The following is a 16,494-nucleotide window of genomic DNA, read 5'->3' on the forward strand; positions in this document are numbered from 1 at the left end:
TTTACTTCAAATTTGAGAGGTAGATAGGTAGTGAGGAGTCAGTTTGCAGAAAACATGAAGCTGGTCTGTAGGTTTAAGGTCAAGGTCACAAATTGAGCTCAAATGTCAAATCTGTCCATCATATTTAACTTGATAATCATTCAATGTATTGACTACAAACTTGAAATGTAGGAAGGTGGTGGTGAGACTTGTGGAGAGTGCATGAACCAGGGTGAAAGATCAAATGTCAAGGTCACAGCAAGGTCAAATCTGTTCCATGGTTTTTGCCTTGTATTCAATTGCATAGCTGCGTAAAGTTCATGAATCATGGGTTATTATACCACTTCGGCATCTATTATTATAGCTGTATTGTTCAATGAGTGATTACACCACCACCATTTAGTTTTGGTGATATTATCAAAAATTGTATTTGTAAAATGGCTGCAATAAATATCAGACCTGCAATACATTGATGAGGCATGTTACCTCATAAATCATCATTAGAGTTGTTTTTCTTGTCTGTATTAGATGATGCTATGTATTTATAGACGGGTCTACCGCTTTTATACTTTTGAATTGCGTTCATTGTTTTGTAGATAATTTCCTGTGATGATTTATCTTATAATTTTACACAGACGTCTATCTCAGACCTGATACTGCTTTTGTCAGAGATGAAAATAGATGTTGTAAATGTGCTCTGATAATAGTAATTCATGTCTGATATTGCAACTTTCCAAGTTTGCTCATTTATGTGAAATGACTGAAAAACATTTGGTCATCTCTTGATATAAGAAATGATATGTAGGAACATTTTTTAAAAAATCTGATGTTGTGGTGATGTTTATAAAATGGTTGTTGTCTGGTGTTCATACTTTAGGAAGGAGTAAATGCTGTAGTCTTTAAATGAAGATAAGTTTGGAAATCAGTCTAACTTGTCTTTAGAAAATAACCCTTGCGGAAAGGTTAACCTTTAGCATGCTGGCGGCAAGTGATTCTACCTATGCGATAGGGCTGTAACGAGTATCCAAGTACTCGGATATCCACAAGTTTGACCAAAAGTTCGAGTACAGATATTCTTCATTGTCAAGACTAAATTAAAGCCACATTAAACGTCTTCAATGAATTTTCTTGCACATCTAAGACGATTACCCTTTATTCTAAACTGGATGTAAACAAATGTCTTAGGTAGAGTTAGCGTCGGTCCTATTTTCGAACTAAAATTAATATGGAATCTGTCAAAACAGTGGGTAAACAAATTAAATTCAATAAAAAGTTAGATACAAAATTTCTGTCCAACAAATAAAATTTTCTTATCAAAAAATGCGGAACTGTTACTAAATATTGTGATTATTAATGACCGACGTCGATAGTTCATCTGCAAGAATGGCCGAACATTACAGAAGTCCACCCATGAAACCTGACTTTAATTAATGAGCAAAACATTAAACGTAGGTCAAAACTATTAAACTGAGCACTATGAGAACTGCAAAGCTTAGATTCCATAAAGAAAACAGTACAAAAATAACAGGCTTGCATTTTTGTATCATTATTAGTTGTTGCTGGTGATCCATGGTTTGATCTGTGAATCGTCAGCCCCGACTCGTGGATCGGATCGCCACTTGTCTGACGATCCACAGCCCTACTATGCGACCAGTGCAGACCAAGATCAACCTGCACATCTATGCAGGCTGATCATGGTCTGTACTGTTTGCTATTCAGTCAGTTAAATCTCAGTGCACACCCCTTTGAATGATAAATTGAACTGCCCAAATTGAATGATGGACTAGTCCATTTTAGAAATTTAGCAGGATAAAGGTTTTAAGTAGTCTCTTCAAACAGATAAAGATGAATTATTAAACAGCAGCCAGAAACTTCAGTTTCAAAACTCCTGAGAAACAACCAGTCTATTGCTGGAGTTTTGAGACTGGCTTCCAAAAAGATTTGTTACCTTGTATACTGGTTGTCCATTTGCTTACAACCTCTATATCACACCTATGTTGAAGTTTCTATGGCTATTTTTCAGCTTGAACCAAATATTCCATTGCCAAGCCCTGAACATCTGAAATTCAAAATTATCGTCAAAAATAGGAAAAAACATTTCCATAAAAGTAAGTATTTCTTTACTTAAATTTTGAACTTGCTTGAGCCAAAAGGCTCAGTGTGTGCTTCTTGTTTAGATTGAAGTATTATCTTAAGATGTCTGCCTTCAGCTTTGCAAAATGGTGAGCAGTTTTATAGAAATTCTTTATTAGTATAACTCGCAATTTCAGCATTATGAAACTTGCATGAAGAATTTCTTGTAGTCAGTTTCTCCGATATTTTATTAAATTATCTAGCTAGATGCCAAAAGCTAGGAGCTAAAACATCTTTTGTTTTGTTTTGTTTTTGTTGCATTTAAAGTCACACTGCCACACTTATAGGTCATTTAGCTGTTTTCCAGCTTTTCATAGTGGAGGAAGACCCCAGGTGCCCCTCCTGGCGTTATTTCATCAGGTGCTGGCATCTGAGTAGAACCATCGACCTTCCAAAAGCCAGCTGAATGGCTTCATCACATGAAGAATTCTATGCTAGAGTGAGGCTTGAACCCACATGGGCAAGGGGCAAGTGATTTGAAGTCAACAACCCTAACTACTTGTGCACGGGGCCCACAGGGCTAGAAAAATATTTGATTTTGATGAATTATACAGTTCTTTTTTTCCCGGCCATTTTCTCAACAATCACATAAGTCTTAGTTTGATTAAAATAATTACATTCAGCTACATACAGTTTGCTGAAACAGAAGACAAGCAAAATCTTTGACAAGTTTTCGTTAACATTTGATAGATTTTTTTCTATAAAAGTTATTCCGAAGAATCCTCTCCTTGACGTGCTCAAGTGGATTAGCACGAAGGGATCTGTTTTCACACTGAAAGACCAAACAGTATTACTTCTGAAGTATTTATTTTATTTAGCAGTATAATTGTGTTTTTCTATGTGTAAAATTACATTTTCCTAATTTCTTGCATAAAGAAAAAGACTAAACAATACATTTACACTTTTTTCTGTTATTTTAGGTAAACAAAAAGTAACCTCTCCAAAAACTTCAAACCCAAGGAAACAAGTTAAACAGAACAGCTTAGATGCCAGTGGAGAAGACGGCGTTGTGACAATTAGTGTTGGAGGTGAGGAAAAACTGCCAGTGACTAAAACTGAGAGCACATCAGAAAGCATGGATGAGAGCCAGAAACCGGAAGATATGTACGACTCTGAGTCATCGGAGAGTGATGATGATGATGAAGTGACCGGATTGACTGAAGAAGAGGAGAAAGAAAGACAGAGGGAAAAACGAGAAAAGGTGAGGGATTGGTAGATTGTTTTTTGTGCTGTCAGATATTGTGTATCAGTCAACTCTATTGTACTATCTAGAGAATCGTTACAGAATTTTGTTGGAATGAAATTATGTAAAAATGATATAGTAATTCTTTTTTGTCAGTTTCCACTATCAAAATGTCAGTTGTTGCTAATATTAAATTAATTTTTGATATTTCTTTGCCAAAGTTTAACAGTGATTTAAGTCTTTTCACGAGTTTCATTTGTGTAAAAAGCTTTGTGCCCTAAAATTTATAAAGGATTTTAGACTTTTGAAGTCTCAGATTAAACAATTTATTAAAGATTACAGTCTTTTAAAAACGTCCAATTTTCATTTGTGTTAGGTACTTTGTGCCTTAATTTTTCTTTTAATGATTTAAGGGTTTCGAAATGTCAGATTTTCATTTGTATAAAGAGCTTTGTGCCTTTAAATTTGTCCGTGATTAATGTCTTTCATAGTTTTAGGTTTTCATTCGTGTAAAGTGCTTTGTGCCTTAAAATTGCTTTGTGGCTCTTATTTCATAAGTAAAGCTCTGTAATTTCCTTTTATTGATTGAAAGACCACAAGACCTCTGTGACTAGTAATATTTTACAGTTAATAGTCAGAATTTGCTTACGGCTTATCTAAAATATGAAACTTGAACCATGAGTGACCAGTACTGCGCATGAAGTAATATTGATATTGTAGTTTGATATTTAACGTGAAAATCACAACTATTTTAAGGGATGACATAAGTATGTATCTTGTATCTGTATGTGATAAAAAGCATGCTAAAACCTAAAATTAAAATATAACTGCATTTTGTAGCATAATTATTGTTAGAATTCTTATAACCTAGTTGATATTATGCATTTAAAAGGTGTACAGCTGTAGAAAGCAGTGATACTATGTTGAGACAATAAATCTTGATTTGCACTTGTGTTAGTAAGTTAGGTTACCAATAGAAATTTATTTTTGCTGAAGCGTCGCCATGGTAACCGAGTACATGTTCTGGGAATGAACTGGATGGAGGTATATCACAACACATCGCATGTGTCAATTACACAGACATGCTTGGCTTAGAAAACTCGCCATTCATACTGGAAGTACAAGGTCTATATTCAGTAGAATTTGCACGCCTGGTAAACAACAGAGCTACCTCTTTCAGAGGTATACTGTAAATCGCTCTGTCGCAACTGCCAAGTTAGTGCACGTCGCGATAAAAGAACATCAACTTAGTTTTAATAGTGAAAATTAGTTTGTAGGGAATTTAGGTGAAGGTGACAGTTAGGATTGCATTTTGGGCCTCTTGGGTCAAGGTCATTTTTACTAAAAATAAAAATGGTTTCCAGTTGGTATCTTCAGTTGTGGTACACTTATTGTTGCCGAACTTGGTTTGTAGATAGCTTTTATCGAGCCAGAGTTGGTATTGTATCTGGGGTCAAGAGTAGGGTCGCTGGTACTAAATGCAGAAAACAGTTTCTGCTCAGAAACTCAGTAACTTGAGTTAGGAATAAAATATAATGGTTAAAATTGGTGTGTTGGTAGCTTAGGTGGAGATGAAAGTTCGGACTGCACTTAGATTGCTGGGATCAACGGCACTAACTAAGAATTAAAAAATAGTTTAACACAGTATCGTTAGTTGGGTTCACCTGTTGTCACCAAACTTGATTGTGGATAGCTTTTATCAAAACAAAGATTGGCATTGTATTTTTGGGTCACACAGGTCAAGGTCAGTGTCATTGTTACTAAAGATAGGTAATGGTTTCTGCTAAATATCTTTAGTTTGAGTGCACCTTTTGTCACCAAACTTGATGAGTAGACTGAAGTAGGTTAAATGGTGTTGTAAACTTTAGTTAATTCTCAGAGTTGTGAGCACTTCTAAAGTTTGTTTTCATATCCAGTGTCAGTTGTCAAACTGTGAAAACCTGGTTTCCTAGCAGTACAGCATTTATTGTTATGTATCCCACCATACAGTGGTGTGGGAAACATATTGATTTACTCCAGTCTGTTTGTGTGTGTGTGTGTCTGTCACAAACCTCGTCCGCACTCTAAGTCGAACATTTCTCATCCGATCTTCACCAAATTTTTATGCCCCCGAAGGGAGGCATATAGTTTTTGAACCGTCTGTCGGTCTGTCAGTCTGTCAGTCTGTCCGCAATTTTCATGTCCGGTCCATATCTTTGTCATCGATGGATGGATTTTCAAATAACTTGGCATGAATGTGTACCACAGTAAGACGACGTGTCGCGCGCAAGACCCAGGTCCGTAGCTCAAAGGTCAAGGTCACACTTAGACATTAAAGGATAGTGCATTGATGGGCGTGTCCGGTCCATATCTTTGTCATCGATGGATGGATTTTCAAATAACTTGGCGTGAATGTGAACCACAGTAAGACGACGTGTCGCGCGCAAGACCCAGGTCCATAGTTCAAAGGTCAAGGTCACACTTAGACATTAAAGGATAGTGCATTGATGGGCGTGTCCGGTCCATATCTTTGTCATCGATGGATGGATTTTCAAATAACTTGGCGTGAATGTGTACCACAGTAAGACGACGTGTCACGCGCAAGACCCAGGTCCGTAGCTCAAAGGTCAAGGTCACACTTAGACATTAAAGGATAGTGCATTGATGGGCGTGTCCGGTCCATATCTTTGTCATCGATGGATGGATTTTCAAATAACTTGGCATGAATGTGTACTACAGTAAGACGACGTGTCGCGCACAAGACCCAGGTCCGTAGCTCAAAGGTCAAGGTCAGGCTTAGACGTTAAAGGTCATTTTTCATGATAGTGCATTGATGGGCCTGTCCGGTCCATATCTTTGTCATTCATGCATGGATTTTAAAATAACTACGCATGAATGTGTGACACAATAAGACGACGTGTCGCGCGCAAGACCCAGCTCCGTAGGTCAAAGGTCCTAAACTCTAACATCGGCCATAACTACTCATTCAAAGTGCCATCGGGGGCATATGTCATCCTATGGAGACAGCTCTTGTTACATAATGTGTTTGACCATAAGACCTCGGCCAAGTTCAATAACTAGCCAAATCGGTCCAGGCACTTTGGAATTGTGGCCCTTGAATTACCGAAATATGCTCAGGTCTTGGGAGCTAAAACGGCCCATATACTACTAATCATTAGTAGTATAGGAGTTCCTTTGGGGCACTTTATGTGCGCTCTAAGTGCAAGCTTCACCAAACTTGAACAAAATGTGTTTGAATATAAGACCTAGGCCAAGCTTGATATCTACCCAAATTGGCCCAGGCACTTCGGAATTATGGCTCTTGAATAACCGAAATATGCTCAGGTCTTGGGAGCTAAAATGGCCCATATACTACTAATCATTAGTAGTATAGGAGTCCCTTTGGGGCACTTTATGTGCGCTCTAAGTGCAAGCTTCACCAAAAATCTAGTCAAATTGGCCCAGGCACTTCAGAATTATGGCCCTTTACCGAAATGGCATTTTTACTCTTGTCAGCGGTGTTTTTGCTCTTGTCCGCACTCTTAAGTCGAACATTTCTCATCCGATCTTCACCAAATTTGAACAAAATGTGTTTGACCATAAGACCTTGGACAAGTTCGATAATGAGCCAAATCGGTCCAGGCATTTTGGAGTTCTGGCCCTTGAATTGTAGTGAGTAAATAGTATATAAAGACTGACTTGCTATTTAGATGATTAGGCAGTTGTGGGAGACATTCGCTTTTCTCAAAAGCAGCTCTAGTTCTTCCTGTTTTGATGTATTTAGTTAGGAATTGAATTTGACAGTGAAACTACATTGTATATGATGTAAACTCAATTTACAATTATAAGTTGACCTTGTTTATATTTTATTATGCACGAAAGCACACTGAGTATTTTACTTTACAAAAAGTTTAGGTTGTAAATTACATGAGCAAAGTTAATGTTTGATCACAGCTAGCAGTGACTACACATGTATACACATATTTTTAATTGAAAATTGAAATGCATGATATACTAATAGTTTTATTCTTTGCAAATTATAGTATATATTTAAAAGCCAAAGAATCATAGATGTTCCATTAGTATTGAAAAGGCAGTATATCTAACTGCATACCTAGTCCCAATTTGTAACACAAAATACAAGGTAAATGAGATGAGTAGTTATAGCAGTGTAATTGTCCCATCCTGTTATTGCGTTATAAATGACCTGTCCTGTTATGGTAGTATAAATGCCCAATCCTTTTATGGTAGTATAAATAGTAAGTCCTGTTAATAAATGCCCTGTCCTGAAATGGTGGTATAAATGCCCTATCATGTTATAGCATTACAAATTTCCTATCCTGTTATGGTAGTATAAATGCCTAGTCCTTTTATGGTAGTATAAATAATCTGTCCTGTTATTGTAGTGAAAATTTCCTGTCCTGATAAGGTTGTATAAATGCCCTGCCCTGTTATAGCACTATAAATACCCTGTCCTGTTATAGTAGTGTAAAACTCCTGACCTGTTGAGAAGAGTATAAATGTCATGTCCTGTTATTGTATTGTAAATGCATTGTCCTGTTATAAAAGTATATATGCATTGTCATGTTATAGTTGTATGAATTGTGTGCCCAATTGGTTTTATCATGATGTACAAGTCCCAGACTTATAAATGACATGCAGTATCTTAGTGTCCAGACCTGTGTGTAATTTCAGTAGTTGTCCAAGTCCACAAGGCTTAGCATATTTAGTAAGAAAATAAGTCTCAAGTATGCATATTGGATGGGATTATTTGATGAAAGTTTTGGCATGTGCTGGAAATATTTATGCAGTATTATTATACTGATATAATATCACTTGTATTGCATTTAATATGAAACTAAGACATGTTTCACTTATATACATCTATGCAAGCATGTTGGTAATTTGCTTGACATTTTCTGGATAGGTTATTTTCTTGACATTTTCTGGAGGGGCTAAGTGCTTGATATTTTCCGGATAGCTTATGTTCTTGATATTTTCTGGAGGGGCTAGGTGGTTGATATTTGACATTTTCTGGATAGCTTATGTTCTTGATATTTTCTGGAGGGGGTAGGTGCTTGATATTTGATATTTTCTGGAGGGGCTAGGTGCTTGATATTTTCTGGATAGGTTATGTTCTGCTTTCTTTGCATTTGCTAGAGATGCTCTACATACACAATGAAGCACCACTTGCTCGAAGTCACAAGGGGATAAGCAAAATGTTCAAGTCATCAAGGGTTTAAGCATTCTTAATGTTGAAAATATATGGGAAATGGCCAAGGGTACATATTAATTGCTCAAGTCAGCCATTTTGCTTAAACCATTTATGCTCGAGGGAGTGGTTTTTTTTTCATTGTATATAATTTATTAAGATTTTATACCAGGCAGAATAAGGAAATCAAGTAACTAGAGTAGTAGGGTTCAGAAAGAATCAATGGGGAAAAATAGTTAATGTAACCAGAGAACTATAGAAACCAGAGTAATTTAAACGTAATTGACTATAAATATGAAAAGCTATTGTGATTATAAGTACTTGACTATTATTATTACACAGTATAAGATTTCACGTTATTACGTAAACTGGCGTTTCAGGCAAAGTATAATTACTGACTATCAGACTGAATGTTATTACTGAAACCAGAGTGTAAGGCTAAATGTAATTTCTGAAACCAGATTTTAAGGCTTAAGTAATTACTGAAACCAGAATGTGAGACTCGTGTAATTACTAAAACCAGAATATATGTAATGCTTAATATAATTACTGAAATCAGAATATAAGGCTTATTGTAATTACTGAAATCAGAATATAAGGCATAATGTTATTACTGAAATCAGATACAAGGCATAATGTTATTACTGAAATCAGAATATAAGGCATAATGTTATTACTGAAATCAGAATATAAGGCATAATGTTATTACTGAAATCAGAATATAAGGCATAATGTTATTACTGAAATCAGATATAAGGCATAATGTTATTACTGAAATCAGAATATAAGGCATAATGTTATTACTGAAATCAGAATATAAGGCATAATGTTATTACTGAAATCAGAATATCAGAATATAAGGCATAATGTTATTACTGAAATCAGAATATCAGAATATAAGGCATAATGTTATTACTGAAATCAGAATATAAGGCATAATGTAATTACTGTAACCAGACTAAAGCTGAATGTAATTACTGAAACCAGAGTGTAGTGCTGAATGTAATTACTGAATCCAGAAAATAAGGCATAATATAATTGCTAAAAGTAGAGTATACTGAAACCAGGGTACAAAAGCAAAATGCTATTACTGAAATTGTTGTGTAATGAATCTATATAATTACCAGACCCAGAGTTTAAGATGCAGTGTTATCATTGAGATCAGAGTAGAATCCTAAATTTAATTGGTAAAACCAAAATATACAGCTAAATGCAGTTGATGAAAGCTGCAGTTTAAGGCTAAATGTTATTACTTAAACTAGAAAATATGGCTATAAATAATTACATCCAGAATGTATCAAAAACATGGTATATGGCTAAACATATTTGGAGATACCATTAGATATATTTGGGCTAGATATGGTTGCTGCAAATAGAAATGATTGCAAAAACAAATAATTTTTCTGTATAGCACAAAGTAATTACAAGAAACAGATTAATTGCTGGAAACAATTATGGAAACCAGTATGTAGGGCTGAATATAATTTCATCTGTATTGTACTTATGGGTATAGAAATGAGTATGTTTAAATTGAATGAATTATACAAAGCAACATTTATACTTAAAAGTAATAACTGAAATGAGAGTATATTTTTTCAGTACTAAATAGTAACAGAAACTAGGCTTATTGGTTCAGAAACGTGTGTAAAACCCATGTAAACTGCTAGAAACCTTGGTTGTAACTACAGAGGCAGAAAAATGTCAGAAAAGAGTCTACTTCTGTGTTTTATGGAGCATAGTACTGGGGCTAGTGTTGAGAACCAGTCAAAATTTATGTATTTATCATTTGGTACTGAAAATGTCTGTTCTTTGATAAAGATGACAACAATCAGATATGTTAATAATTCTGGTCAATATGTATAGGTTATAAGTTGAATACAGCAGTTTTAAGATATTAATTTCGAGCGAGCAATAGCGAAAGAAGAAATTAATATATTCAACTTATAACCGTCTTACAGTTCGCCATTCAATTTAATACATACAGTTGATGTGACATTTGTATGTGAAATAGAATGGTCAGATTTGAACCAAATGGAGCAATTCCATTGGCAGAGCAACTTGGGCGAACTGTAAAATAAAAAAAAAAATCTAAGGCGATACATATTTGTGGTAGTTTTCGCTCGCTCAAAATTAATGTCTTAGAACTGCTGTATTCAACTTATAACCTATACATAATAAGGAATTGTCAGTTGTCACAATTCTGTCTTAATTACAAATAATGTTACATGCAGATTTATTGTTAAAACTGTAAAATTTATTAGATTTAGCAGATTCTTTGAGCATTATTAGGGTGTCTGAATTCTTCAACAATGAAAAATTTCATTGATGATCGCATTATGGACCATTTAGTTTCAGCGACGTCAGAATTAATCAGAACATCACAACAAGGTGCTTTATAGGAGTGTTTATAACCAGAATATAAGGAGGGTATGTCACAACCAGTAATGTTGCAGAGAAACAAGAAAATACTTAGAAACAGTATTAAGCATTGTAGTTATAACCAGAGTATGAGAAAGGGTTTTAATGAAAAGCTGAGTATATTATCAAAAGCTGTATGGTGTAGACAGGCTTTTTGACTGGAAAAAATACTTGGTACTTTCTATTTATACAAATGTCCAGATTATAAAAAGGGTATGATTACAACCGTTTTTGTAACAGAAACGAGAAAAACATAAATTGTACTGTCAAATTAACAGAGTACAGAGTATAAACAAAAACTGTATGATGTAGCCAAGTTCTTTGTCAAGAAATAATAGTTTGGTACTTCATGTTTATGTAAATAAACTGATTATAAAAAAATCGAATGGTTACAACCAGTAATGTTAGCATAAACAGGAAAATACTCGAGTATAAGAAATAAGAAAGTCTTTAATGAAAAAGCGTATGGTGTAGTGAGGTATGTGATAGCTGTTGTGTTTTTCCATTTTCTGTCAGCTTGATGATGACTCTGAGGAGAGCGATCCAGAGATGTATTGTGGCGAGTACATGGTATGCTGCATAACGCAGTATGTGATGCTTGCAGCCTTATCGTGCATGTCTTTTTATTTTATATGGCGCAGCTCGAACTTGTTCTGTTTAATGTATACTTTGCTACCATCAGTCTCACTTCTTCTCTCTCCATAGTTTCAAAAACTTGTCATGTTTAAAAATGAAATTAATCATGTCTGCTGCATTATTTGCATTATAAATAAAGGGAAGTAATTAATTTTCATTTTCTGATTCTGATTATCTTAAAGGGTCTTTAAATATTGATAGCATAAAATCTCCAGATTTTGATCTACTGATGTCTTAAAAGCTGGCTGTTTAAAAGTCTCTCTTATTTTTACTTAGCTTATTATTATATTTTATTATTATACCAGCTGCAACTTTTACACTGTAGGTATAGCAAAGTATACTTTAAGGAGACAGTCTAGATGCTGTATATGATAGAATTATTTTTTGACTGCTTGATTTTCATTTTTCAGTTAAAGAAAGAGAAGGTATGCCCCCATCCTTACATTTGAACAGTTCTATCTCTAACCACCATTTTTGATACACATTTAAACATCTACACACTAATACAACTTGTTTTACAATTTTCTAGTCACTAATGTACATCTGATACCAGTTTCACAATTGTGAATTAAGAAATAATAATTATTTGAAACTCTCAGTAGCCATTCTAAACGAGTGCAAACTATTTCCACATTCTCTGTAGATAAGGTTTTTGAGATGATTTAGGGAGAAATGTCACAAGATTAAAGGGATCGTCATTATTAAGTTAAAGAATGTCATAAGTACATGGATGTCATTAATATTGCAAAATCTATTTAAGGACATTAAAGGGAATGCCATAACTTAGGAATGGCATTATGACTATTAGGGAGTGTCACAAGATGGTGGGTATTTAAAATATCACCATGTAAATCTATCTGGTAAGAATTTGTTGATCCAAGTTAAATTTTTCAACTTTGTCAAGATCAGTATCATGCAAAATTTAATATTCTGCATAAACAGTGTCAGGGAAAGTTTCTGGTCAAATTCTTTGAATTACACAATGTATGTATTTGGGCAAGGTCATATAAGGAACGACTTATGAATATTTCTTAAATTAGTTAAGTAGGGCCAAGGTCAATTACTCAACTCATTATGAAGTGGTCAGACCAGTTTCATACAGCAAGTATGTACATGCTGATTCAAGTGCTTTGAAAATAAATTGCTTTTATATATAATCACAGTAACATTATATTTGACAAGACTTAGAATTATGTAATGATATTCTTACTTAAAATCATTTTTGTGGAACTGGATTTACACACTAAAACATCTGAACATGTTTTTATTAACACAAAAATTTCAGTGCACTATTTACAGGGAGTTCTATGATATAGTTTGACTTTTTATACGTCTTTTAGCTTCTTTTGTGTTTCTGAACTTCTAGCTTTTAACACGTAGCACCTTCTTTGCATAAAGTCAATGAAAAAGAATGTGGCATTATGTTTGTATAATTGAGCCACGCCATGAGAAAACCAACATAGTGGCTTTGCGACCAGCATGGATCCTGACCAGCCTGCGCATCCGCGCAGTCTGGTCAGGATCCATGCTGTTTGCTTTCAGACTATTGAAATTAGAGAAAGTGATAGCGAACAGCATGGACCCTCACCAGACTGCGCGGATGCGCAGGCTGGTCTGGATCCATGCTGGTCACAAGGCCAATATGTTGGTTTTCTCATGGCGTGGCTCATATCATGTTTGAAATACAAATGTCTGTGAAGATATCAGATATTATATTAGGCCATGTTTGAAATATAAAGATTTGTAAATATGTCTTATATAGTAGACTTAAAATTTAAATATATTCAATACACCAGATCTGATATGTACATATCAGACATATATCTGATATAACAGTTATAAAATGTAAATATTTCGGTTTAGGAGATTTATTAGGTTTAAAATGGAAATTTATGAGATATTTTAGGTTAAAAAATATAAATGTCTGACAATGTATCTGGTAATGAATATAAATTATATATCTGTAAATATTCAAGATGTATCAAGTTTACAGGGTTAATGTTCATCTGTATGTCAAGGTTAAGGTACAATTATCCAAATTCTAAATGTAAATTGAATATTGGTATAAATTTGATGGCAGTGACTCCATTTGGTTTGATTTGTTAGGGAATTTGAAATATGATTAGATTGACAAGTATCCATACTTTAGACACAAGAGTAATAATAATTGTGTGTTTGTTTCCAAACAAAATTAATGTTTAAGAAAAGTAGCACTTCTTTTTTTTCCCACATAACACATGAAAGACACAAAGTTTTGTACTTTCTCGATTTTTCTTTGCAGACTATTATGAAACATTTTACATGAAATAACTAAAACAGAATATCAGATAAACCAAATATTGAATCAATTTGTTTCTAATGTTATTTCTATAACTGTTTATTTTGTTGGACATCCACAGAATGCTGGTCATATGGCCACTTAGCAACTTTAATGGTAAACCAGGTGGCCTTCAAGAGCATTTGTTCAAGCATAGGTTGGCACCTGGATTGAACCACGGACCTTCCAAAGCTTCCTTATTTAATGATCCAAACAGAACTGGAAGCCATAAAGGTGAAATGCAAGTGACTCAAAGTCAGGAATCTTAACCACTTGGCCTCTTGAGGTCCCAATATTTTTAAAACAGACTAGGAAACTCTTATAAGTAAAATAACTGTCACACTGTACCATGTTTAAAATATATAAACTATCACACTAGACTTTCGAAAAACTCTTAAACTTAGATTTAAAAACATATGCACGTAATTTAAATCATCACACTAACTTACTGTTAACATATAATTCTTTTTCTTTTCAGATAGTTTAGAAATTCTTCAAGTAATTTCATTCACTCACTAATAATAAAAACAAATCCACTAATTTCATATTCTTAGTTTACTATAACACTGGCACAACTTCTATCCAGGATCCAAGGTTATAAAACTTTAGTTTGAAAACCAGTCAAAGAACTCTAGCTTATGATTGGTTGTTTCTGAGCATAGTTTTGTCATTGACCAATGGCAAGGCTACATTCTGTGACTGGTTTCCAAACTTAGTTTTACAACCTCGGAGTTAGACGTTTTCACTTATTTGATTTTCTCCTATCCTTCCATCTTCAGTTCTTTAGTGTCCTCACATAATTTAAAGACTAAAGGTGTATTGCTTTCAAATATGCAGTTCTTTTATTAAATAACAATTAATTTTATATCAGTCAAAAAGGAAAATGTTCACTTTTGCAAACATCAGCTTTAGTGAAATATGTTTGAAAGTAATACATGTCTAACACAGTGTGTAACAGTTTAATCGCAGCACCCAGTATATAAAATTAATAACAACCCTCCACTGTAACTAGTTCTTTAGTTAAATATAAAATATATAATCTCGTTTCCCCCACAGTTTTAGTTTGTTCATTGTGGTTGAACAAAACAGTATCACAAAATATTTACCTTTATATTGAAGTGTCTGATAGATTATTCTGGAGTGTTCAATAACAGCTTTGTTAATTAAATTTTTGTTTTTATATATTTTTTTGTTATTTTGCAGCAGCTTTTTTTTAGCTCACCTATTTGATACATACATGTTTTTGGACTGGTGGTATACCTACTATCTGGTATTTTATTTGGTTTAAATGAAGTACAGACTAAGCATATATTTAATGATAACTAATTAATGACATCACTTATGACTGTCAATGACATTGAAAATATTCAATTTCAGTAAAAGGTTTTGAATTCTTTTCTGCACTTATTATCTCCCTTTATTGAGAAAACACTGTTAAATGATACTCAGTTTAGATTTACATAAAATGTGCGCAAAGCTTAAATGGGAAAGATATTACCGTAATGAGAAACATGTATTCTTTCTTAAGCATTTATTTTCCCATATTTTAAGAATGAGAGAAATTTCATCAATAAATGGTCAAGTAAAATTTGCACATGAAGGCTTTCAAAGCTTTTTTTTTCAAAATAGCATTTTCTTAGATATGATGACAGTTATGTTTTAGCTTAAATGTAAAAAAAAATCACAACATAATGTCATGAATATTTTACCATTTTGTTTGCCAGTGCTGCAGTATCAATTAAGTACAATTTATTCTATAATAGGTTTGTTGATTGCATTTTTGACAGATATTAATTAAGGTCATAAGCATTTTAGATAAATATTGCATGCCTTCGTGTAATTATGAATGTAATGTAGTAATAATAGTAACAGTCAAACCACGATAAGCATGCTTTATATTTATAAGTGCTCATATTGACATAAATATTATTGTGTAGCATGTGGAAAGCATATAAGAGGCTCAGAGGGAAATTTTTATGTTTAATTTTCATTACTGGGCTTGTTATATGCAAATTGCTTGTTAACGATATCACAGTATGAGAAAATGTCAGATGTTCAGGCTCGTGTCTTGCTTCTAGAGTGATATATACTGTTTGTAAAAGCAAATTTATTTTAACTGTGGCTTTCAGTGAAAAAAGGCAACCAGTATGGTTTTATTTTGAATTTTATATGTAGAAACCTGAAATTGTATGGGGTTGCACTCTGCACTCAAATTAATATGTATTTTTTAATTGTAGCATCGATATCTAGAGTAATTGATTTGAATATGTCTTTTTTAAAGCATTGAAAAGCCCCAAAATCTGGATATTGGCATTCAAAGCATTGAAAAGTCCCATAAATATTGTTTTGCCACTTGAATACTTTAGAAGTCTCTGAAATTTGGTTATTGAAAAGCTCCTGGATTTTGTTATTGGCACAAGTGAATGAGAGATTTCTCTGAGTTTGGTTATATAGCTTATTAAGCCAGTAATAGTCATCAAGTGCCTAAAAAAAATGCCAAAACTTTGTTATTGCCAGTCATGAACTAAAAATGCCAAAATTTGGTTATAATGCCAATCAAGGACTAAAAATGCCAAAAATTATTTGTCTCCAATCAAGGACTAGAAAATGCCAAAATTTTGTTATTGTCAATCATGG

At 33.8% G+C, this 16,494-nt stretch overlaps 1 protein-coding gene across 6 annotated transcripts in view; it reads left to right on the forward strand.

The window, feature by feature from the left end:
* The window catches only part of LOC123528820 (1-phosphatidylinositol 4,5-bisphosphate phosphodiesterase beta-1-like), a 223,829-nt gene that overhangs the window by 144,385 nt on the left and 62,950 nt on the right, over positions 1-16,494 (forward strand). For 4 of the 6 annotated variants that reach the window (XM_053518674.1, XM_053518644.1, XM_053518650.1 and 1 more), the window contains 3 exons: positions 2,003-2,087; positions 3,033-3,313; positions 11,421-11,474. In XM_053518674.1, coding sequence (XP_053374649.1) covers positions 2,003-2,087; positions 3,033-3,313; positions 11,421-11,474 — 420 coding nt within the window. Of the gene's footprint in view, positions 1-2,002; positions 2,088-3,032; positions 3,314-11,420; positions 11,475-11,950; positions 11,966-16,494 lie in introns of all 6 variants that reach the window. The other 2 variants (XM_053518665.1, XM_053518670.1) reach the window with 2 other exon arrangements.

Source organism: Mercenaria mercenaria, chromosome 1 (genome assembly GCF_021730395.1).
Source record: "Mercenaria mercenaria strain notata chromosome 1, MADL_Memer_1, whole genome shotgun sequence".
Classification (NCBI taxonomy): domain Eukaryota; kingdom Metazoa; phylum Mollusca; class Bivalvia; order Venerida; family Veneridae; genus Mercenaria; species Mercenaria mercenaria.